We start from the raw sequence: 23,429 nt of genomic DNA on the forward strand, positions 1-23,429 counted from the left end.
GTTTCTTCAGACTTTTCACCCGTTTAAACATATGACACCCCTGTATATCATTATCCCACTCTCTTTTGACCAGATTTAAAAACTCCTCTTTCTCAACTATGAAATTAGAGAACCTAAAAGATTTCTTCTTCCCAGGAAAGCTCCTTATAATAGATAACACAGCAGGACTGTGATCAGAAATAGAATATGGCAGAAATTTCCCTTGAGCACCATGAACTTGACATAAGAACTCATCATTTACTAAAACTCTATCCAATTTCTTCAGAACAATACACTTCTTCTTTCTCAAAGATTTGGTCCATGTGTAATTAAAACCACTACTGTTAATATCACCAACCTGAATCTTATTTATAATATCTTCAAACTCTTGCATTTCAGTAGTTCTACTAGAACCCCCAAAAGACTGCTCAGAAACATCCCTAATGACATTAAAATCATCAAGAATTACCCATGGCTTCTTCCCAACAAAATAACCTTGTTGCTCCAAATCTTTCCACAACACTCTCCTTTCCATCCCACTATTACTAGCATAAACTATACTACAAAAGAATTTAATTCTTTTAGGCACTATTTCAATTAGACAAAACACAGACTGAATAGTTTTATCAATCACCATTAGCTTAACCATATTACAATTCCAACCTAACACAATCCTACAACTAGAAGGACTGTGTTCCACATTAGAGATCCATTCCCAATTCCTAAAAATTTTATTTCCCACTTTATTAATAGATTTAACCTTTAAGTGAGTTTCAATAAGTGCACATACCTGTACACTCTCCTGCTGCATACACTGCATAGCTTCATTCTGTTTAAGGGCAGTATTCAGACCCCTGATATTCCAAACCAACATTTTGAACTCCATTGCAAAAAATCTTAACTAAGCATATGAAGATCTCCTCCATTCACCTCATCAGCCACTAAAAAACTAGCAGCATCATTCCCCTCATCAATTATATCTTCCTCAATTTCTATTCCTTCATTCATATTCTGCCATTGCATCTTAAAATCTTGGTGCATATTGTTTGTCCATTTCTTAACCTCATCAGAATTAGGTTGTTTCTTATTCTTGACAAACCAATCCACCTTACTTCTTTCCCAAGCTTCCAATATCCCACTTTGTTCATTCCCTTTTCCATCCTCACTTAATACTCCATATTTATTTGTTGTATTAATTCCTGTCGAATTATCTATTTTCTTATTATTTACATTACCAAATTGGTGAGCCACCTGTTGGTGTATACCCTTGGATGTTTCCTTATTAGTCTTACCACCACCCTATCTTTGCTCATATCTCACTTTATGACCATATTTCTTATTTTTATTCCACTCAAAATCTGTTGGATAACCAATATCCTCCTTCCTCTCTTTTCCTTCATCTTCCACTACCTTATTCACTAAATTAAGCCTTTTACAATTACCATCAGAGTGCCCAAATACATTGCAATGCTTACATACTGCAGGTTTCCAGGCATATTCAACGTATACAAATTTAGATGTCTTAAAATTCATTTTTTCATCCTTATAAACCACTTCAATCTTTTCTAAAACTCATTTACCTGCCTCAATTTCCACCAAAACTCTAGCAAATCCAGCACTGCCAATCCCAGAATGACACATAGAAGCAGTAACACTATCCATCATGATAGGTTTGCCCAGTCTGCTAGCAATAGTGCTTATCCCCCTTAGACTCCAAGCTTCTAATGGCACATTACTAAGTTTTACCCAAATAGGTAGCTTATTTGGTTCTGTTCTTTCCACATTCACCTCTAGATTCCATTCCTGAACCACTAATGGTTTTCCATTGACCATCCAAGGACTATGTTCAATGACATGCTGCATACCTTCTAAATTTTTGAATTTAAAATAACAGATGTCATTATTATCCCTGAATATCTCTCCTATGCCATGCCTCCCCCACATTCGTCTCAAGTTATACCTCATTTCATTAAGAGACATACTACAACCCAAAAAGAAGCCACATGCAGTTAATTTCCATTTCTCACATCCTTCCTTGACCAAATCATCACCAAAAATAACAACTTCCTCACCTTTTTCATTCATCTCAGTAGGAACGTAGAACAAATTTTTCTCAGCTTCAATTCCTTGTTTTTCAACAATTTTAGCATAAGAAATTCTCACTTTTTCTACCTTATCACTCATAGTATCCTCATCAGTCCTACATTCAGAATCAGAAATACCAGGATTACTAACAGTATGTCCATACTCTTTAGCCAATCCACTATTTTGCTCTCTTTCCTTATTGCTATAATTCTTCTTCTTACTCTCATCATCATTCTTAACCTCCTCACCATTATTCCCCTGCACTTTGTTGACGTCATCCTCCTCAATACTACAATTATTATCATTTTCACCTTTATTCTGGCTAATTTTCTTATTATTGAGCACATAATCACCTAAATTGATAGGAGTTTTAGTATTCCTCGTCGACGATCTTCTTTTTGCCATATTATCAAAAAACCCAAATTCTAGGGTTTTTAATTGCTAAAAGAAAATTAAAATTAACTCATTGCAAATGATAATTAACCAAAATATGCAAAAGGGAAGATATATTAAAATTCATTATCGTAAATTATAAACTCATTGTAAATTTGTAACTCTTCGTTAAATGGAACGTACGCACGGTGGTTCTTTCAATTCGTTAACTAATGGAGTCCCCTTTGCAATGTGAACCACCAATAAATGCAAGAAATCATGAATTCGTGTATAAATACAAGTAACAGTAACCCAGACCGGTCCGCTTTCCTTGCTTAAACCACATGTTGATATATAGTTGTGCCTCGGCATTGTTATTGTTTGTAACATGCTGTTGCGTTATGTTGTAACATGAATTCCAACACAACAGCACGACGTCCTAACGCATTGGCCCGCGGTGCCAAATCAACAGCCAGCTGTTGAGGCGAATGGACACCCCGACGCCCTAATGCATTTGCGTGCTGTTGTGCCTCGGCATGTCGTTCTAATGCATAAGCTAGCCGTTTTGACGTATCACTCAACCGTTTCAATAACTTTAGTTAGCGTGGACAAATGAGGTGTAACAAAATAATTATGAAAGTTCACACTAAAATGTGTGAACTTTTAGTTCTACACACTTTTTAGTGTGGAGAAATTTCTACACACTTTTATTTCTATATATTTTTACACACATAAAAACGTGACAAAATTTTTAATTTGTTTACGCTAACTAAAAACGTGAACAAATGCAACATTGTTTGTAGTGTTGTGAAGGGGATGCCTGCATTAATTATTTGGGCTTAGTATTCCAAAATGCAAGTAACTATGCACTAAAAGTCATAGTGTGTACCCAACTTCAAAAATGTCCATTGTTATGTATGTAACTTGTTTTCTTTGTCCAATTCTTGTAATAAACTGGCTGAATCTGTTTGCTGCCACATACAATGAACATTTGTGCATAACTTGTTACACACAATTCTCATTTTACATATTTTGTTACATTTTGGGACACTAATCCTAAGGAAACTCATTAACATAAGTCCATTGGTAACCGGCTAACCGTATAGCATGTAAAACATTACACGAATTAGACAAAAACAAACAAGTTATTTATAAACAATGAAGAAAGCTGAAGTACGCTGCATAGTATGACCATCCGTGCATACATACTGGGGCCTAAGCCCTTAATAACTATAAGGGGGGTGGGAGTGGTTTCCCCAACCCCAAAGTTCCCTAAATATCCACATCACCATCTTCCAATAAAAACTCTCCACCTCAAACTTCCCCAATTCACCCCAAATCATCCCAAAATGGTGGCGCCACTCACCCCAACCCCAATTTCCACATCATCTTTTTTATTTCCATTTATTTTTACTTAACAAAATCACAAATTATATTAAAATTAAAAAACATACCCTTTTATTATATTAAAACAAAGAAACATTACATAATACTTAAAAAAAATAAACATTACATAATACTTAAAAACAATAAACATTAAATAATACTTCAAAAAAAAAAGAAACATTACATAATACTAAAAAAAAAACTAATCATCGAGATACGCCAAATCTTGAGCCCATACGTGCTCCGTAAGATCATATCGAAGGCGATGGTGAACTTCTTCGTCAATCAACTCCGCATACACACTTTCATCGAACACTGGTTGTACTGGCGGGTCCATTATATGGACCGGTGAGATTGTCCTCCCGTCCCTCTTAATGATCATGTTGTGTAAGATAATACACGTATGAACATACTTTCCAATTTTGTCTTTCGTTAGAGGTCGAAGAGGTCGTTGAAGAATTTTCCATTTACCTTTGAGGACACCAAAAGCTCGCTCGACATCTTTTTTGACCGCCTCTTGCAATTTCTTGAATCTTTTTTCCTTAGGGTCGATTGGATACGGGTATGCTTTAACAAGTGTTGACCACTTGTTGTAGATCCCATCACTAAGATAGTAGCCATGTTTATAATCTCGGCCATTCACGCGGAATGAAGAATCCAGAGCCGTTCCGTTTCGCGCTGTGACATACAAATCGGATTGGTTCAACACGTTGATGTCGTTGTTCGACCCCGGGACACCGAAAAAAGCATGCCAAATCCACAAATCTTGTGACGCGGTGATTTCAAGCATAATAGTTGGACCGTTGTGGTCACCCCTCGTGTATTGTCCTCTCAAACGTCTAGGACATGCCGACCACTCGACATATGTGCAATCGATGCTACCAAGCATCCCAGGCATATGATGTCAAAGCTCGTGGGCCTCGAAGATGCGTGCAATGTCGTGTGACGTCGGCCTGCGTAGGTACTCTCGGCTATACAACCGAATGATGGCGTCACAAAAATAATCAAGGGTCTCTCGTGCGGTTCTGGCTGCCATGCACAAGTACTCGTCATACTCGTCTGGTGCGTTACCCGTCGCGAGTTGCCTAACGGCGGATGTGCATTTCTGTATCGCCGTAAAACTTTTTCTTCCTCTTGCATCGTAACGTTCTTGGAAATAAGGGAAGTTTGCTTCAATGTCGCGCACGATATCTAAAAACATGGTCTTGTCCATTCGAAACTTCTTTCGAAAGTAATCGTCTTAGTATTTTGGTTGTTGAACGAACCAATCGTTCAAAAGAGTGGCAAGACCAATTTCCCGACGTCGGTCCGTATACCGTCGAGTTTGAGGAGCACTAGAAGTTGTCGTATCTTCAAGAAAGTGTAACGCGTTAACAAAGAATTCCATAGAGCTATCGTTTGATTCGTCGGTAGAGTCGCTCGAATTATCCAAAATACTGGAAGCCATATTTTTTGGTGTTGGGTGTAAGAAATTAGTGATGAAAAGGTTGGGGTGTTTGAATTTTATAAAAATGTAGTGAAAATGATAGTAGTTGTGTGCTGTTTTGGGAAGAAAAAAGTATATATATAGAGAGAAAGAGGTAAAAGAAAAAAAAAAAAAAAAGAGCAACGGCTAGCTAGACCCGCTCCCCTCGCCACGTGTCCAGCCACCATTGGTTCCTTTCCTGCGCGCGGGCCCCACTCCGGATTCTCTCTCCTCGGGCTACCTTCCCCGTTTTCAGCCATCCTTTCCCCACCCCGACCCACCGGCGGCGGTGTTCCCACGCGGGGTCGGGGTTCACCGCGCCTCACCCCACATCCACTCCCACCCCCCTAAGATTTGATGAAAAAGCAAACCTGCTTGTTAAATAGAAAAATGTGTAGCGGATGTATATAAAAGGTTTGATGAAAAAGTTTATCCAAATTAGAATTTGCCTTCTCACGATAATGACCTTTTCTATCTTCAATGCTATATATGATTTGTGTATATTCACTCCCTTATGCCTTATATAAACCTTTAAGTCCCTTATGCCTTATATAAACCTTTAACCATTCAACAAGGAGGGTTTTAACGCTAACTAAAGTTAGCGTAGACATGTGAGGCGTAACAAAATAATTATGAAAGTTAACACTAAAATGTGTGAACTTTTAGCTCTACACACTTTTTAGTGTGTAGAAATTTTTACACACTTTTGAGTGAACGGTGCCGTGATATGTTGTAACGACGTGCTGATGCAGTAGGACGGCTACTAAAGGCACAGAAACGGCGTGAAGGTGCATTCGGGAGCCAGCGCGCTGATGCACTGGAACAACTGGTGGTTGATTTGGGACGTCATGCTAATGCATTGGAACGCGGAGCCATTGAGTTGGAACATCGTGCTCGTGCATTCGGCCAGAGGGCAGCTACATTGAAACGCCAGGCTGATGCATCCAAAGCAAGTATGGAATTTTTTAAGCAAAGGTACAAAGAGAATATGCGGTCGGCAAGCCAGAAGATCAAGCATAAGTTGGAATGATAATGGTACATGCAATGACTACTTCTCTCTTTATCTAGTCTAGACATTGAAAAACTCGAGAATACAACATAAAGTAAATCAATGGAACTATTGGATTTTGAAGCCATTAACCCTTTAAGTGTTGTAGTCCTTTTTCTTCTTTGTGGTGGTTTTGTTATATGATGTTTAAGGGTTTTTTTTTTGTCTGTTTTGAATTGTGTATAGGTTACTGATGAAATGCACAATAGGTGTTTGATGAAATGCTTGAACATATACCATTTTCATTACTATGTCTGTCATGTTTTTGAAATTATTCTAGACTGTTGTTCTTATATCAAGGTTGAACTATACAAATGTTAAGACTACGTATGGATGATTTTTAGAATCCCCCCCCCCCCCCCCCCGGTTTTCTCAATCGTGTGTATGTATGTATGAGTAGTATGACAGGGTTTTGTTGCTCAGGTATTGGAACAGGGTGGGATTTTGTGGTGACTGGTGACGTGGAATGAAGCTGTTGAGGTTTGATGTGAACTTGGTGCTCAAAGCGATGGCTTAGAGAAATAGTATTCCATGGTATGACTCATGTTAGTTTTTGCTGACTACTGAATGGTGATGTCAGTGTATTTCAGTTTTTAATAGGTATTTACTCTTTAAGAATCCTTTATTTTGTCTTCATTTTAGCTTTGGCGAGGCAGATTCGGGTGAAGTCTAACAACTATGTTTTACTTATTGTATTTGCATTGCTTTTCATAGTTCACCCAGTTTTGATTGCAGTTCCTGTAAACCTTTTTATATAAAATACTCGAAGTCTGTACTCGCTTAATACAAAATGCAGTTAGTTACCATTTCACAATTTGGAATGTAGTTAATTCAAGTATATCTTTCTGTTCAATCGATACTACTTAATTTGGCTATAACTGTTAGTTTGTTCTTTGGTGAACTAGAATAATAACATCCTTGAAGACTTTAGCACATGGAATCAAACGTCTACGTTCCAGTTCATGAAGAACATTAGTTATGAAGGGACTTTGTTTCGAAGGCATTATGAGGTTTGGTTGTAGTTACTATGTGTACCTTAACTCTAGCTTTAAGTGTAGTGCATTCTGTAAGGTTGTGCTTGCTCCTTTTTTTTCTGTTATTCCCACCTCTTCCTTTCGTTTATACTTTGTTTTTCTACAGATTTTCTCTAGATTTGGTTGAAAAGTTGAGCTAAGAATGCATGGTGATGCAAAACCATAAAGTGAGCTCAACATTGTGTGGTATAGTTTCTTAAAATGCATCCTAAATTGACTTGAAGTCCTGATTAGCAAACTTACATAAAAGTTGACGAGTACAGTTTTTATTGTGGGTTTAATTTGTTTATGGATATCACCCGAAACATTTCAACGTACAATAGAGCTGTGCAGTTTCTTTAAGATTTTAACTACTGCCGATGAAAATAACCAGGTTAATAGCTTGATTATGTTGCACCTTTTCAGACAATAATATAATATCAGTTATTTGGGCTAACTTTCTCTTTATGTAATTTCTTTTATGAATTAACGAGAGCAAGTACTCGCGCGTTGCGGCGGTAAGATGATGGGGGTGATAGGTCATAGAGTGTGATAGCCAAAGGGACCTGTCAAAAACCTTACTGACTTGTTCGTTTGACCAAACGTAAGTTGCTCAATATTTTAGTATTTACTTGTAAGGAATTTATCTATACATTGCATTCTGAATAAATGAATATATCATATTGTGCATATGTTTCTTTACTTTACTTCTAAAAATTATAACTTATATATAAAAAATAAAATGACTAGTCTGGTTTTTGAGTTTCTTCCAAAATCCCAAAAGTTGGAAAGCTCGGTGATTTCATATGAGTATAAATAATATATACTTATTTTTATTTATGATGATAAATGAAAATATATCAACTTTTTTAAGAGTTTTGAATAATGAAAATGTTAATTATAGAAAAGAGTTTTGTTGGGTTGTCAATGAGAATGTAAAAATTATGTTTAGTTGAGTTGGATAGATTTAAGAGAGAGAAATTAGTTTTTTAATGAATAGTTTGTTGGGTTGAGTTGTAAATATAGATGTTCTAATAAACAACTTTAGTTGAATCGGATGGACCACTTTTATCAAGGTGTACAAATTCAAAAACCATTATGAATGTATGAACAATCATTAAGTACTTACAGTGACAGACAAGTGTCGGAATTGTCAGCATGTATAAACAGAAAGAAAAAAAAAACAATTACAATGAATTTGGTGACTTGGAACCAGGATTAAAAGGGACGGGTAGCACAGATTTTTTTTTATCGCTGATCTTATATCAACGTAAAATAACGATACCGATCAAATTGTTAAAATTTTTAGCATTATTCTAAGATTTTTGGCTATTTTTAACAGTTTTTTGACACTTAGGTAGTTTCTTTTTTATCATTTAATTGAACAACTATGTCTTTATAAGTTTTATTATTAGGATAATCTTTCGAAAGTTTAAAACTAGTTACATTATTTTGTTTTTTTTATTTTATGTCATTCTTGACATATGAATGAACTATTTGTTTTTATTTGTTTTTACGTATATCTTGAACTTTGAAACTACAAATTTTTATATGTTAAATGTATGAAGATCTTATATTGATAATATCGTAAGCCTGTGTCCAGTGTCGGACACGGGTTTAAAATCTAGTCTCTATTCTATGTCATTGGTAAGTCTAGTTCTATAATAATCGCTAGATTATGGTTATTGAAATTGTTATCAGAAAGTATCATAAATTTTAATTATTAACTAGATTAGATCTCTTGTACTTTAAAAAATGATTTTGCATATGTTATTGTTTTACCTACACAAGAAAGTCGCGGTACCACATCTATCTATCTTATAACTAAAAGAGAAGATTGAGAATACATTTCACACCCCTTAAAGATTTTTTTAGGTTCAAACTCTCTTATAATTACTTTAGAGCTCTTACCTTTTTTTATATATTTTATTTGCTTGGTAAATAGTTAATTATATTTAAAATTCTATCATAAATAATTTTTTATCAAAAGAAATCGTCTTGGACCGTATGACGGTATCAGTTGCATAATGTGAAGGTGAAACCACAAGTACAATGAACTTCTATCTCCAATGGGTCGATTGTCTCTTATAAACAAATGGGCTAGATAATGAGTTGAGTTATGCTGATGTGTAATTGTTTATAACAGGCACCCTATTTGCGCCACCATCTGCACAACCAGACACCGGTTGGTACACTCATTGCAATAAGTCTTGCTCTTAACACACTAGACATTTTTTTCATCCACGTTTTTAAGATTTTGTACTCAAGTATGTGGATTTCTTTTGTAGACACTTTTAAACATATTAGTACTTCAAATCCAAAATATGAACTTAGTAAGCAGGACATGAACCCTCTACAAGTCTACATTGTCACTAAATCTCCTTGAGTTATTCATACTAATTATACATTCGTCTTAATTAAATGACCCTTTCGTGTTATGCCGTATAAAAATAATGCTCCTTTCCTGTTTGTAATTTACAAAGGAAGACCGATTGTCTTGATTCTATTGGTGAAATATCTCCACTTATTATTATTTTGGGTGTCAATTTAACCAAAATGTGGATCTTCTAGAATTTATGCAACAGGTTTGAAATGCACAGTGTTACCTATTGTTGTATTCTTTGAAGTTTCTGATCAATTCTTTCCGTTTGTGAAGTACATTCTAATTTCAACCTATTTGTTAGCTTGGTGATAGGCCTACTGTTTTTCAGGTTCTAGATTCTAAAGCTTGCAATGATATAATCCTCTATATCTTAAAAATCTCTCCACATATGTGAAAGTACGATTTTCTTTTACATGTATTCATCTATGTAACTGTATATGCTCTTAAATTCATTAATAGGTGCAATCATGTTTATTCATATATTTGGGTTGTATACAGCGTGTTCCCTACTATATAAAACCCATGAGTTAATTCGTATATTCACCCAACAACATGATACCGTCACACTTAACCACAACTTTTTGAGAGGTACCGTCGCAGCGCGCGGGTGCCCTTCTAGTTTAAAAATAATTCAAAGAGGTATGATCTTGACCAAAATGATGCAGTACGAAAAAATACATAGATTTGCTATTAATGAATGGTGTATTCGGAAAGAAAAAAACTAGTTAAATATTTATTTCTTGATGATAATACAGGTGGCAACATCTTATTTATTAACTTTTTTCTATTATTATAATCCAATATAAATGTTCAGAAATGTATGAGAAAAACACGAAAAAGCCGCAAAAGAGTTTGATAAAGGTTAAGCCGATTTGAAAAAGTTCTTGGTGCCGAAAGCGGTATCACTCTAAGGGTACAATTGGCCCAAAATAGATTACAAAGAGAAGAACCGATGAGAAGCAAAGCTTCAATGTTGCTGCCAGAAAAAAGAAAACTAGAGGAGAAGGAAAAACAACGAGAACAAGTGCGAGTTGAGGAGTTAATCAAAGAACAATATTGAATAGACTCTATAAAGGCAACCAGGACGAGTCTCGAGCTAGGGCAGCAACCCATCAAACCTAGATCTCTTGGGTCGTTGCCCTAGCTCGAGACATGTCCTACGCCGTCTTTAGAACGTCTATTTCATCTTGTTTTAATTAACTCCCCCACTCCACTTTATCTCCCTACTTTTCATTGACCCTGCCCTGTTTTGGCAGTCTCGAATAAAGCTATGATTCTAAACACCTTTTTTTTTAAGACCAACTATACCTTTAGAGTAGTAGCGTTTGTAGCCTCAACAACTTTTTCAAATCGTATTCAGCTTTATCAAGCTTTCTTGCGGCTTTTCTCAATTTCATAATAATCTATCTAACAATATGATTATTACGTACATTTGGTAAAATCAAAATAAAAGGTTGAGGTTAAGAACAAGAAATTATAAGTTCTACTTGTCATGTAATCATGAGATTGTTATGACGAGTTTTTAGAAAAAATTGCATTTTCCAAACAATAAATTAACCTCTAAATTCACAAAGAAATTGTGATAACAGAAACCTAACTTCTCCTCTCACATTCTACACACCATTTCCATTTTCACCTAAAAAAGCTAATAAATCGTTAAATCTTACAATTAACAAAGAACACAAAAATTTACCTCAAAATTCACAAAAAAAATGGTGATAATAGAAATTTAACTTCTCCTTCTTTTCTTCATGGACCACACCACACACACGTACTACTTTCATTTTCCAACTAGAAAAGATAATTTTACCTTATAATTTTAACCTAATTTATAGGATCTCTATATCTACATGTTACCCCCTAAATATTTCTAAGTTTTATTTTTACATAATAAAAATAAATAAATATATAAATACAACTAAATCAACGTCTTAAATCAAGAAAATGTATAGAAATAACAGCGATACAAAAAGAACACAAACAAGGATAAAAGGTTTAGACCGTGTTTTTGGTGTTAGAAAATGAATTCACTTTGTAGACTTGCTATTTTTGTCAATTAATGTTACATTACAACTCATCACATGAAATGCTATTGTAGTTTTCGTGAGGTTATATATAAGAGATTGCGACATCAATGAATGAGTATGAATAGAACATAAAAGCTCTTTTGATCATCATACAACGACGACAGGTTTTATATCAATGGCGTGGTGTGTAACTTAGTAAGCAAGGTTAGGAAAACTCTTGAATCAGATCGGTGAGAGTGGTTAAGAAAAAATCAAATTATTTATTTTTTATGTATAAGAATCATGGTTATTATAGTTTGGGTGATAATTTGTACAAATAAGAAAATATGCATGAGAAACTTATTGCGTAATTAAATGTTTGAATGGTTGTTAGGAGGTGAAGTAGGTGTTGCATTAGTTTGTTCGGAAGTTGTTATGAGCCCTTATATAAGGCCATCTTGATGAATAATATTTCATAAACAAACTATCTTCTCCTTTTCATTCAATTTCTCCCTATCATTTGGTATTCATAGCCTTCAACCTCCCGCGACTTAAAGATTCCGATCAACTATTTCTAGAGCTATAGATTCAATCATGCTTTTATGTGATTGATATGTGTTAATGAGTGTATGCCTTTATTTTATCATATGAACATCTTTATTTTGTCATATGAACGTACGAATGTTCCCGTCTTCATATATGAATAAATTCATGTTCATATATGATTCATAAAATAACTTAAATTAGTAACACTACTATATATATAAAACCATATAAAAGATTACTCCGTATTTTCTAAATATTATATAATAAAAAGCAAAATTTGTCGATTGATATTCCAATCAGAGACATTTATAAGATAGCGGGCCTAAAATTCCCCCCCTCTTTATCACTTGATTTCTTCAAAATTTATATAATCTAAAAACAAACTATATAAATATATAAAATGTATGAACTACTTAATAAATTTTTTCTTTATATATTGGTCAAGACTAGCTATTATTAATTTCTATGATGAAAACGTAAAAGTATAATTTCTTATACTGAATGTATGAACTAAATATTTCATAAGTCATGAAAGCTTAAAGCTTTAAACCAATCTTTATCATGTAATAGTATATGCATCTTATTCTTATAAATACTAACTTTAAGAATTAAATTACAGTTTTTAAAATAAGAAAAGGACTAAAATGGACAAATATAAAAAGTATGCTTCCTCTCTTCTTCTAAATGAAACCCTGCAACTCTTTTTCATTTCAGCCGCCACCACCGTTTCTAATATTAAGGTTTTTTATTTCATCTAATCTTTTGTTACTTTCTTGTTTCTGTTCTCATCCTCTATATAACTCTACGGTCCTAATGGACCTTAGAAAAAAAAATCACTAACAAAAGTGAGTTGAGGGTCGGGTGATGACCACCCTCATTATACTTTCTAGGTAATATCCTTGCCAACCAATTCTTCCATTGCACACATATACACTAATACACCCCCTAGTTACCTTTCTTAGCCAATTTTTTTTCCAAATTAGCCGAAGGTTCAACAGAGAGAAACCCATTCTTAGAACAAGGAGGAATGTTGCCAGCTTGAGAATAGTAGTCTTGTTATAAGCTTTGAGTTAAAGATATATGAAAAAACAAGATGAACTTGTGCAGTTTCGGGCATTCAAGTTTATAAGCCACTCATTCAATCCGTTTGACAATCTGAAAGGACAAAAAAATCTTGTGTGCCAACTAGTGTTGTTTCCGTCGGCTAAGGGTGTGGGGAGTGCCCGCCTCTCCCCACTCTCTTCTATTTAATTTATATTCTATTTATTTTTATCAAATAATAACTAAAGACTAATTTTAAATAATAATAATAGTAATAATTATAATAATATAATGTATAAAAAACAAAAAAACAATAAACAAAAGACTTTAAACCAATATTATTAATAGTTTAAACTTTAGGGTATAAATTGTAAAAAAACAAAAGTCTTCGAACCAAAAGACTTTGGCCCCTGCGTCTGTCTTCTTTCCCTGCAACATATAGATATAAACATGTATATGTATATACATAAAAATGGCAGCCTAGTTTAAAAAAAAAGAAAAAACATAAGCAACGGTCATATATACGGTCACAACATCGGCAGCAAAACCGGTACCACCCTCCCCAAATCCCTCCCCACCCCACCGGTACCTGTTTGTTCCCCACTGCGCTCCGTCCACACTAAGAGTGACATGCCCGTGTGCATGCAACTTTACCCAAACCCACTTAAATTCATGTATAGAATCTTGGAATTCTTTGTCAGACTTTTTCTTATCTACTCAAATCTTCATTCTATCTTGAGCTACTTTAACGAACTAATTGTTTCTTCTCTGACACTTTAAGGATCTATCCACAACAGCCACTAATTAAGGGCGCGTTTGGTTCACAGAATGTTTTGGGAAGGAATGGAATCTTTCAAAGGAATTGGAATTTGAAGGAATGGAATTTGACGGAATGTTTTTTATTTTTTGAAAATTCAAGTGATAGAAGAAATGAAATTCCTTCCTCCATCCCCAAGGAATGGAGATTCCATCAAATAATGAAATGTTTACATTCCTATGGAATGAGATTCCCTCTTCTTTGTGCAACCAAACGCACTAAGGAATGGAATTCAATTCCAATTCCATCAAATTCCATCAAATTCTGTGAACCAAACGCGACCTAAATTACTCCCCTTCCCATATATAATGTGAGGAGGGGGAGACTAACTATACATGAATTTAAATGGGGTAGTGTTGATGGCTGAATGGAAAGTAGTGTGTATCAATACCCAGCAAGAGGGAGCCATTTAAATCGGTCCTTTCAAACCCTGGTTGAGAGCCATTTAAACAGGAGGAGTACGTCATGCTAATGTGCCTTGGATGAACCACATCTTAGGGTCAGGCGCACCGATGAGCACATTGAACTATCCATGTGGCTGAGAGCCCTCACAACCCAGGCGGTTTTTCCCCACACACACTTAAGGTAACTGAGGGTGATAGGCATTGTATTATGTGTGTGTATATATATATATTATGTATTGTATATATATTATTATAGTGTCTATAACTTGATTACATTTATTTTAAATTAAAATGAGTCCTCCCAAAAATTTAATGAGGAGTTATGTGATACGCACCCTAAGGAGCCCAACGAGTTCAAAAGCTGACACGCAACGATGCATGGTGTACGAGCGCTGGGGGCATGGAAGATAAATATGGGGCCATGACTACATCACATACAAAAACATTGTCGTGTTTGGATTTTCTCGTTTGCCGTCGTTTCGGGTTGGAAACCACTGTTCAAACTATGGAGAAAGGAGTCGAACGTGGCGTATGATGAAATTCGACCCCATGCTTGAAAATATGGTAATTTTTTTGTTTTTCTCTCATGCTTTCTCATCATTACATGATTTTTCTAGTCCTTATAGTTTTTGAAAACAATATAAAAACCTATCAGCCTAACAACTTATCGTGTAGCATTCATCTTAAGCCCTTTGCTAACAACTTAGCGAGACTTAGCAACGTTATCAAGGGCATAATAGGAGACAATAAGTTGTTAGGCTGATAGGTTTTCACTTTCACTTATTCATATCATTTTTCAAAAACTATAATGATTAATGACTAGAAAAACCATGTATAATCTAGAAAATACAAGAAATATAGAGAAAAATATCATATATTCAAGCATGCGGTCAAACTCCACCATACGCCAAGTTTAACTTTCTTCACCATAATCCGAACCCTGGTTTCCTACCCGAACCATGTAAATGTAGTTGCGGCCCCCATTTACTTTCTATACCCGCGAGCCCCATACACCGTGCGTTGGTACGTGTGAGCGTTTGAACTCGTCCGGGTTAGTATCATTGAGTATCACATGTTGATCAAATTTTGGGGAGGACTTGGCTAAACTTAAAATGCATTAATCAGACTATAGACATTGCAACTATATATGCAATTATAATGTATATACAATACATAATAATAATTAAAAAAAAATAGGTAAATGAATGGAAACCCTCTGGTCCCATGTACCGTCAAAGCACACACCATATAGAATTTATGTCCAGTGATTCACCGGTATCCACTTGCCTTTGGCAAAATTTGAACATGTGATTTACAACTTTCATATGTGGGCTCATGTATTCACATGGTGGTGGTACCATTAATCTATAATCAATTATATAATACGAGTAATATACATATACAATATAATGCAATTTCGCTAATTTTCTATGGTTAGGTCGTAGAGTCGTAGTAAAATATTGTACATGATTATTGAAAATCAATTTTAGGTTGAAGTTATTTTTACTTACATATAACAGATAACTAATAACTATATGTCAACCATAGGCCATAGCCCTAAAAGCTATGATTAGCAAAATCATACATTCTATTACTAGAAAAATGTACCAAAGTAAGATGAGTAAATCTTATGATAATAACATTTCTTTGTTATGGCAACGTACTTACTCTAGCGACGCACTTGCCAACATTCGTGTCAGCCGTGCCTCAGTGATTATTTAGTGTTCGTGTATAGACTTACTAGCACTTCAGAATATAAATTTCTACTACTTGTCATGGGTTGTCAATGAATTGGAATCGTTTCCTAGTACTGCTGTTTGTTTTTAACTGCATTACAAGATCTTCTCTTTCGGCTTCTACTTCAGCATACTTTAGGCTCATCTCAAGATAACGGTCACGGAGGTCTTTAAGCTCTGTCTCCAGAGATGACTTTGTCCGTTCAAATCTTTCTTTGGTTACTACTTCACCTTCAACCTTTGATTTCCCAGGAACTGATGAAAGACTATTACGCCCCTCTGTCTTTAGCCTGATGACAGTTAGAAGCCAAAGCCATGAGAATTAGTTATGCACATTGGTATTTTCCACCCACTTACTTATGAAAAGGAAATATGTCAAAAGTAACCAAATGTATTTATGCAGAATATAACCTCCCGGGTTTTTTTACTCATATCGGACACACTAATTATTTATATAAAATTTGATAATTTAGATAAAACGAAGTGCTTCAGGGCAATACAAGTATACAACGTGACCCATATCAAAGATTTAATATCTATGTCTCACATTGATGTTTGACTACTAACAGTAGGTTGTCGAACTCTAGTAGTAAGACGTATGAAGCATGTAGCAATAATCACCTTTGAAGTTGAACTCTGTACTTGTTATTTGCATCGAGAGCCTCATCAAGTTCTGCTTCAAGCATCTCTATTTTGGCAGCATAATCAATATCTTCTTGTGAACGAATCTCAAGACCACCCTGATACAAAAGAAATAAAGAGACAAGACAAACATTTGGTGAAAATGTTCCATTCCCAGCTAATTAAAAAGAAGATTCAGCAGTTTTTTTTTTTTTGGGTAAAGGGTTGTATTACCCCGATGAGTATATAGATTAAATCAAAAAATATGTTTAAGTACCATATGGACTAAATAATGTACAAGCATATAGCACCGAACACATCCATAGGCGGATGACAAACCATCCCCAACTCTATCTAGATAATAAATCTAACTCGCCTAGTTTCAGTATGCCAAAATTAAACTCTTCAATTGATTAAATAAAATAAAAAAGATTAGAACACAAACCATTTTAGTTTTGGCTGAAAGTAGTTTTAGATCTTCCTCGAGAGCATGGACTTTCTTTATGAATTCATTCTTTTCCCCTTCAAGCTGTTGAACTTTCAGTTGATACTGCAAATTAACACTCTTGATCCTGCTAATCTCGTTTTTCATATCTGCATCCTGCAGACGGGATGCACTTTTAGCCGTTACATCCCCCTCTACTTTCATTAGCTTTTCTTCCAATGCTTTTCTCTGACTTTTACAATCTTCATGCTCGGACATCTTTTTCAGAAGAGACACCTTCTCAGCATTAAGCTCTTCAAAACTACTTGAAACTGAACGAAGAGAAGCTTCAAGATAACTCTTTTCGTTCTTTAACTTATCAAGCTTTTGTTTATGATCCAATAATTCATTTTCAAGATTCAAAGTTTTATGCATCTTATCTTTTAGATTTGCAGCTTCCTCAATGAGTTGTTGGCGTTCATATTCAGAAATTGTAAGTTTAAGTTCAAGATCATTCTCCATTGTCTTTCTCCGCTCTTCTCTGGTTCTGTAACCACTTAACAACTTTGACTTTTTTTCGTGATCAGCAGTCAGCTTCTTATAGTTTTGTTTTATAGAAGCAAGCTCGGCTGTTAGATCTCGAATCTTCAATTCAGATTCCTCACGAAGAGTTTGAAGCTCATTTTCAGTCACTTCTCTTCTTGAATTAACTTCTTTGAGAGAAGATTCTAATTTGGATTTCTCGGAACTTAAGCTTTTGATTTCTTGTAAAGCTTCTGACATTTCTTCTTTGAGTTGTTCCACCTCTTTTTGGAAACTTTCAATCTCGGCTGTCTTCTCTAAGTACATTTGGTTCAACAAACTTTCTTCCATTGTAACCTTTTCTTTTAGTTTCCAGTTTTCTTGATTAAGTTCATCCAAATGTGAAGAAAGACTCTTTTCTTTAAACATATGTTCTTCCAGCATAGAAGAATTCTTTTCTTCTAAATCGGCTACCCTCTCAGAAGAAATAACCAAATTCTTGCTGGCTTCCTTTAATTCTATCTCTAAACGTGAACATTCTTCATACAACTTTGACTTTCCCTTTGTCATATCTTCATACGACTTCTGAAGAGTATTGCATTCCTCAATGAGATTCTCAGCAGATTCTTGCAGTTTCTCCTTTTCAGATTTCACAAATCTACACTCCTCTTGAGCCTTTAATAGTAGTTTCTCAACATTTTGTAAGCTTTCGACTTCATTTTGAAGATCAGACTTTTCAGATTCAGATTTCTCCAACTCCATTTGGATCTTTTCATGCTCGTTTTTGACCCATCTTACTTCACTTTCTAATTCAGACACACGTTCCAATAACTTGATGTTTTTTTCTTCCATTTCAAACAAGCGAAGCTCGACTTCACCCTTAGCTTTTTCAAGATCCAACGCTTTCCGTTCAAGTAACTTGTTAGCAGAAACTTGTGAATCAACACTGCTGCTAAGCACCATAAGATCATTTCTTAAATTATCCAAACATTTAGAGGTTATATTGCTTTCATTCAAAGCATCTTCCATGTTTTCTTGTAGCTCTTCTTTCTCTTTTTCAAGAACAGAAATTTGAGCCTCTTGATCCACTTTCAAACTCTCTAGCTCTCGAACCTTGATACTGTAATCTTCTAGAAGCTTCTTCTCTTCTTCAATCATCCTGTTTCTCTCTTCGACAATTTTCTTTGATTCTTTAAGCTCACAAAGAAGTTCAAAGTTTTCATTCGTTAGCTCACTACATTCTTTTTCAATCTCACTAACTTTTTGTTTCAAACTTTGGATTTCCTGCATTTGATCTGCTTCAATATCCTTGCTTTCCTTTATACATGATGATAGCTTCAACTCCAAATTGCTGATATCTTCTTCTTTGATAGATAAGGTAGTTTTGTATTCCTTTTCAAGAACTGAAATAGTTTGACTACTTGAAGTTCGCTCGTGTTCTAAATCACTGATTTTGTTTTCTAATGCTTGTTCAAGGATCTGCAAATTAGCATGTAAAGTCTTCTCTGATTCCTCCATTTGTTGCAATTTAAGTTGTAAGCTTCTGGTTTCCACCAAATTGTTGTTGAAAGACTTCTCTAAATCGCTAAACTTTGACTTGACCACCAAAAGTTCTTCAATTTCCGCCTTTTGCGTTTCAGTCATTTCCTCCAGTTCTTGAAGAATACACACAAGCTCTATATTCGACTCTTGATTTCTCTTTAGTTGTTGAGCCAAATCAGTATTCGATGTTTTGTGAGATTTTAGCTCGTTTTCAAGTTCCTTTAGAAGTTGGCTTTGACCCTCAGAGTTATACGTTGACCTTGATTCCACTGTGGCCTTTTGTCTGAGCACCGATTCTTCTAGCAGCATCTTTATATGATCAACTTCTTTCTTCATTCCATCACGTTCAGCATGTGCTGTAGAAAGCTCCATTTGAACTTCAGCCAGATTTTTTGACTGATCGGAGAATTTCTCTTTTAAAATCTCCAAATCGAGCATTAACTTCTGTGAATTTCTCTCCCATCTTTTGGCCTCATCACGAAGCTCTTCAATTGTGTCTTCAGCTGCTTCAAGAAGGTTTTTTGAAGCACCAACATTCGTCACAGATGATGTGGGAAGAACAGCTGGAGGGGTTTCTTCATAAGATTGTTCTTGTTCGTCATGGGTTATTCTTGATTTGAAAGATGAGTTGTTTGATTTTGACATGGAAAGCTCTTCTTCAATTTGGTAATTACTTCGAGGAGAACTGTTTCGGGAGCTTGCATTAAGATTGTTCTTGATTCCATTCGTATGACTTTTTCGATAGAACCTCTCCTTTTCTAAAGAATATTCATCCGAATCATTGTTTTGATTTGACCCAGATGGCTCATAAGTTTTTTCCTGCATTCAGGAAAACAAGAAAATAAAACCACATTAATTAACCTCTTTAAAGATCTTTACAAGCCTCTAGAATAGTAAAGTGCAAACACTGGAATGAAGGGTGGTAAATTGGGTGGATTAGGCGAGGGCAAGTCTGGATGGGTTGACATGGTATGCTTGTTGGCCAACATATTTTACACTCTTTTCGTATGGTGTCCTGGTTGTGTTTGTACTCGTAAGCATGTACTGTAGTAATTATTTATTAAAAATAATAATAAACTGATTTAGTAACTTTTGTGCATTATAAAAAACACTCCTGGCTAACTTCAACCCGTTTGGCGCATTTCCTTTCAACGTTTTTTATTCTACATATTTGACCTGTATGAGATACAAAATGACTCGAAGTAAACCGTTCATAAGTAAAATGGTTTGAAATTGACACTTCAACTGGAGAATGTCAATGGATCCATAATTTAAGATGAACTTTTGTGATCGAACTCTAATTACGTTTGAAATTTAATATTGACCATTTTGCAGATTAAGCATCAACAGTGTTGATGATTTTGGTAAATTTATAATGTCTTTTGAAGAATTGAAGTAAGTGCATCAATTTTGAAGCCAAACTTACATAGACCAAAAAGGTCAAAGTTTAGAGAACCCAAATCCATATAAGGCCTTACCATTTTTTTGATTCTTTCAAGAAGTGAAGTGGGAGCCAGGTCTTGACTTGAAGAGGATTTAGCACTGAGGTTAAGAGAGGCAGCAGACTCAAGTGATTTGCTACCCGCATCATCATAATCTTCCTCCAATGCTTCTGCATTTGATCCCGAGTATTTTGATCCTTCGATCCTTCAATATGTATTGAAGACTTTCAAGATCAATCGAAACTTAGAAATATCACAAACGTGAATCACAATTACCATAGTAATGTACCTTAGTTTTGTTCTTGGTGTTAGACATTGGATTTTGACCTGACGATCATAGTGTCGAAGAATAAGATAGCGATATTTTACATCAACATAAAGCTCATCATATATTAGAAGCGTTCATGTATACCAGATTGATTATAATAATGGGTTGATTCAGGTTATGATTCATCTTTAATAGGTTGGGAATGTAGAATCAATACTTTAAGTTATAACCTTTCAAAAAAAATACTTTTAAGTTATAAGAAAAAATGGGTCAAATGGGTCGAAAGTCCCAAACTATATATTAGATGAATCAATTTATTCAAACATTAGACTATCATTGAAAATTGAAATTAATGCTAACTTTGTAATCTTAGTAGACACAACTATTGATTATATAAAGATTGGACAAGAAGTATTTTGGGCTAACAAGACCCGTATAGACATAGTATATTGATTATATAAAGATTGGACAAGAAGTATTTTGGGCTAACAAGACCCGTATAGACATAGTCGTATCCCAAACAGCTAAACCCTCTTGACCTGTTACCCAACCGCCCGACCCATCCATTTTGCCCCACTACTGGAGTTGGATCTTTACAATGCAACGATTATAAGATTAAGGCTCTTTAGAATTGTGAATGTATTAGTGTATTGAAAGTTTTTTTTTTTTTGAAAAGGAAAATGATAAATACAACATCAGAAAAAAGAGCATGATAATATGCATTTCTCTTATTTGTGATAGTTTTCACACTGTATATTTAAGTTTCCAAATGGTACATTAATTTACCTGTAAAATTGTACCGTAGCTGCATTTTTTCAATGGCAATGAAACTGGGGCAGATGATCTTGAACTTGTATAGTAACGAGCAATATTGACGGTTGCCTCACCAAGAATACCAGATCTCGCAGACCCCTATACCAAGAATAAAGATTTTTTTTTTACCAACTCCAATTTTACAGCCACAAAGGCACAAACCTCACAACAATGAAATAGATGATTAAGATCATATCATAATTATGTGAAATATTAAGGATCAATGTCATTCATACCATGGAAACAACAAACTTGAAAAGATGTTCTTCAAGCTCTTTTGAAGAGTCATAATGTGAAATCCAAATAGACTCGGATATCGTTTCTGTCCATTGACAACTCCCATTTCTCACCAGAGCTTTATTTGATCGTGCAATTGTTTTTCCTGTTTCCACTGAGATTATCGATACTAAAAGTTTGTCCCATACCTTTGGTACCTATTTGACAAAATCACAACCAAAGACAGTAGTTAATCACCAAAAATATGAAATTATCATTGCTCAAGTATCATAATTCATAACAACGCTTTCGGATCACAATAAATATATCAAAAAAACACAAAGAGTCACCTTGAAACCTTTAAAAGTGATACTTTAATGAATTACTGCAAAAACTGTCTAACATTAAACCAAAAATAATACTATTTGGCTAATCATCTACTAAAAGGAGGGGGAAAGAATATCGCACATAAATTTTACAATGATCACAGTTCACAAAAGTGATCAATGGGCTTCTTAACGGGTCGTTTACCTGAAGAGCTTGAAAGTTTGTAAATTTGAAATCAATCCTCTCTCCTGAGCTCTGCGACTTCCCGTTTCTTTGTGCTTGAAACATCTTTATCTAGAGGCAGGTGATCAACTCCACTAGCTAATGGTAGGTTCTATTATAAAATTCAGTATTACCATAACCAAAAAAAATACAGAGAATCAATCTGCTTAATTGAAGAAACAAAACTGCATTACATGACAATAATGTGAGTATGTGACTATTTTTTTTCCTTTTTGTTCTTCTTGTTACTGGCTATCCAATGCAGTGACATTAACAATGCAAATTTGGTTTTTATATAGTTTTTATTACTCCATTTTTCAACAAAGAGGTTGTGGAGGACGAAAAGTAGCCGGCAATGTTTATGTTTAGATTTCATATTGTCAGCTACCGCCTACCGGTATTAGAAATAGGAAAAGAAAAACACCCCCTTGTGTTTTAATAGTTGACATTTCTTTGCCTTGAATCTTTTTTTAGATGGAAAAAAGGTTGTTATCGGTGATAGAGAACAAAAGAGAGAAAGAAACTACTTAGTGCTGCTTTTTACAGGTTTTGAGCCCCAATAACTCGACGATGTATGGAGGAGGTTAAGATGTAGACAGATCTTACCTCTACCTAAGTAGAGAAACTGCTTTCATGTTCTACCTAAATGGTAGAAAAAGGTCCTCCAACCTTTGCATGAGATGATGATCGAACCCATAACCTCTGTCACCAGATGCCAGGATATTTACCACCGATCCAACTACACTTAAAG

At 34.9% G+C, this 23,429-nt stretch overlaps 3 protein-coding genes and 1 long non-coding RNA gene across 4 annotated transcripts; 1 reads left to right on the forward strand and 3 right to left on the reverse strand.

Annotated features, from left to right (window-relative positions):
• Positions 1-4,024: 4,024 nt before the first annotated feature.
• LOC122595102 (protein ALP1-like) lies at positions 4,025-4,720 on the reverse strand. The gene has a single exon (XM_043767416.1). The coding sequence runs from the start codon at positions 4,718-4,720 to the stop codon at positions 4,025-4,027; it is 696 nt and encodes a 231-aa protein (XP_043623351.1).
• A 6-nt stretch (positions 4,721-4,726) lies between these two features.
• On the reverse strand, positions 4,727-5,035 carry LOC122595111. Its single transcript, XM_043767427.1, has one exon. The coding sequence runs from the start codon at positions 5,033-5,035 to the stop codon at positions 4,727-4,729; it is 309 nt and encodes a 102-aa protein (XP_043623362.1).
• An 833-nt stretch (positions 5,036-5,868) lies between these two features.
• On the forward strand, positions 5,869-10,020 carry LOC122585723. Its single transcript, XR_006321769.1, has 5 exons — positions 5,869-6,322; positions 6,759-6,869; positions 7,241-7,350; positions 7,476-7,952; positions 9,934-10,020. It is a non-coding gene; the product is annotated as an uncharacterized LOC122585723 (long non-coding RNA).
• A 6,095-nt stretch (positions 10,021-16,115) lies between these two features.
• LOC122595120 (interaptin-like) lies at positions 16,116-22,744 on the reverse strand. The gene is made up of 10 exons (XM_043767438.1): positions 22,661-22,744; positions 22,150-22,347; positions 21,887-22,012; positions 21,103-21,159; positions 20,869-20,991; positions 19,025-20,209; positions 18,606-18,889; positions 17,348-18,506; positions 16,903-17,021; positions 16,116-16,571 (listed from the first exon to the last, which is right to left on the reverse strand). Exons 1-10 carry the CDS (start codon positions 22,742-22,744, stop codon positions 16,319-16,321), a joined length of 3,588 nt encoding a protein of 1,195 aa, XP_043623373.1. The 3' UTR covers positions 16,116-16,318.
• Between the last annotated feature and the right edge of the window lie 685 nt (positions 22,745-23,429).

Source organism: Erigeron canadensis, chromosome 1, assembly GCF_010389155.1.
Source record: "Erigeron canadensis isolate Cc75 chromosome 1, C_canadensis_v1, whole genome shotgun sequence".
NCBI lineage: Eukaryota > Viridiplantae > Streptophyta > Magnoliopsida > Asterales > Asteraceae > Erigeron > Erigeron canadensis.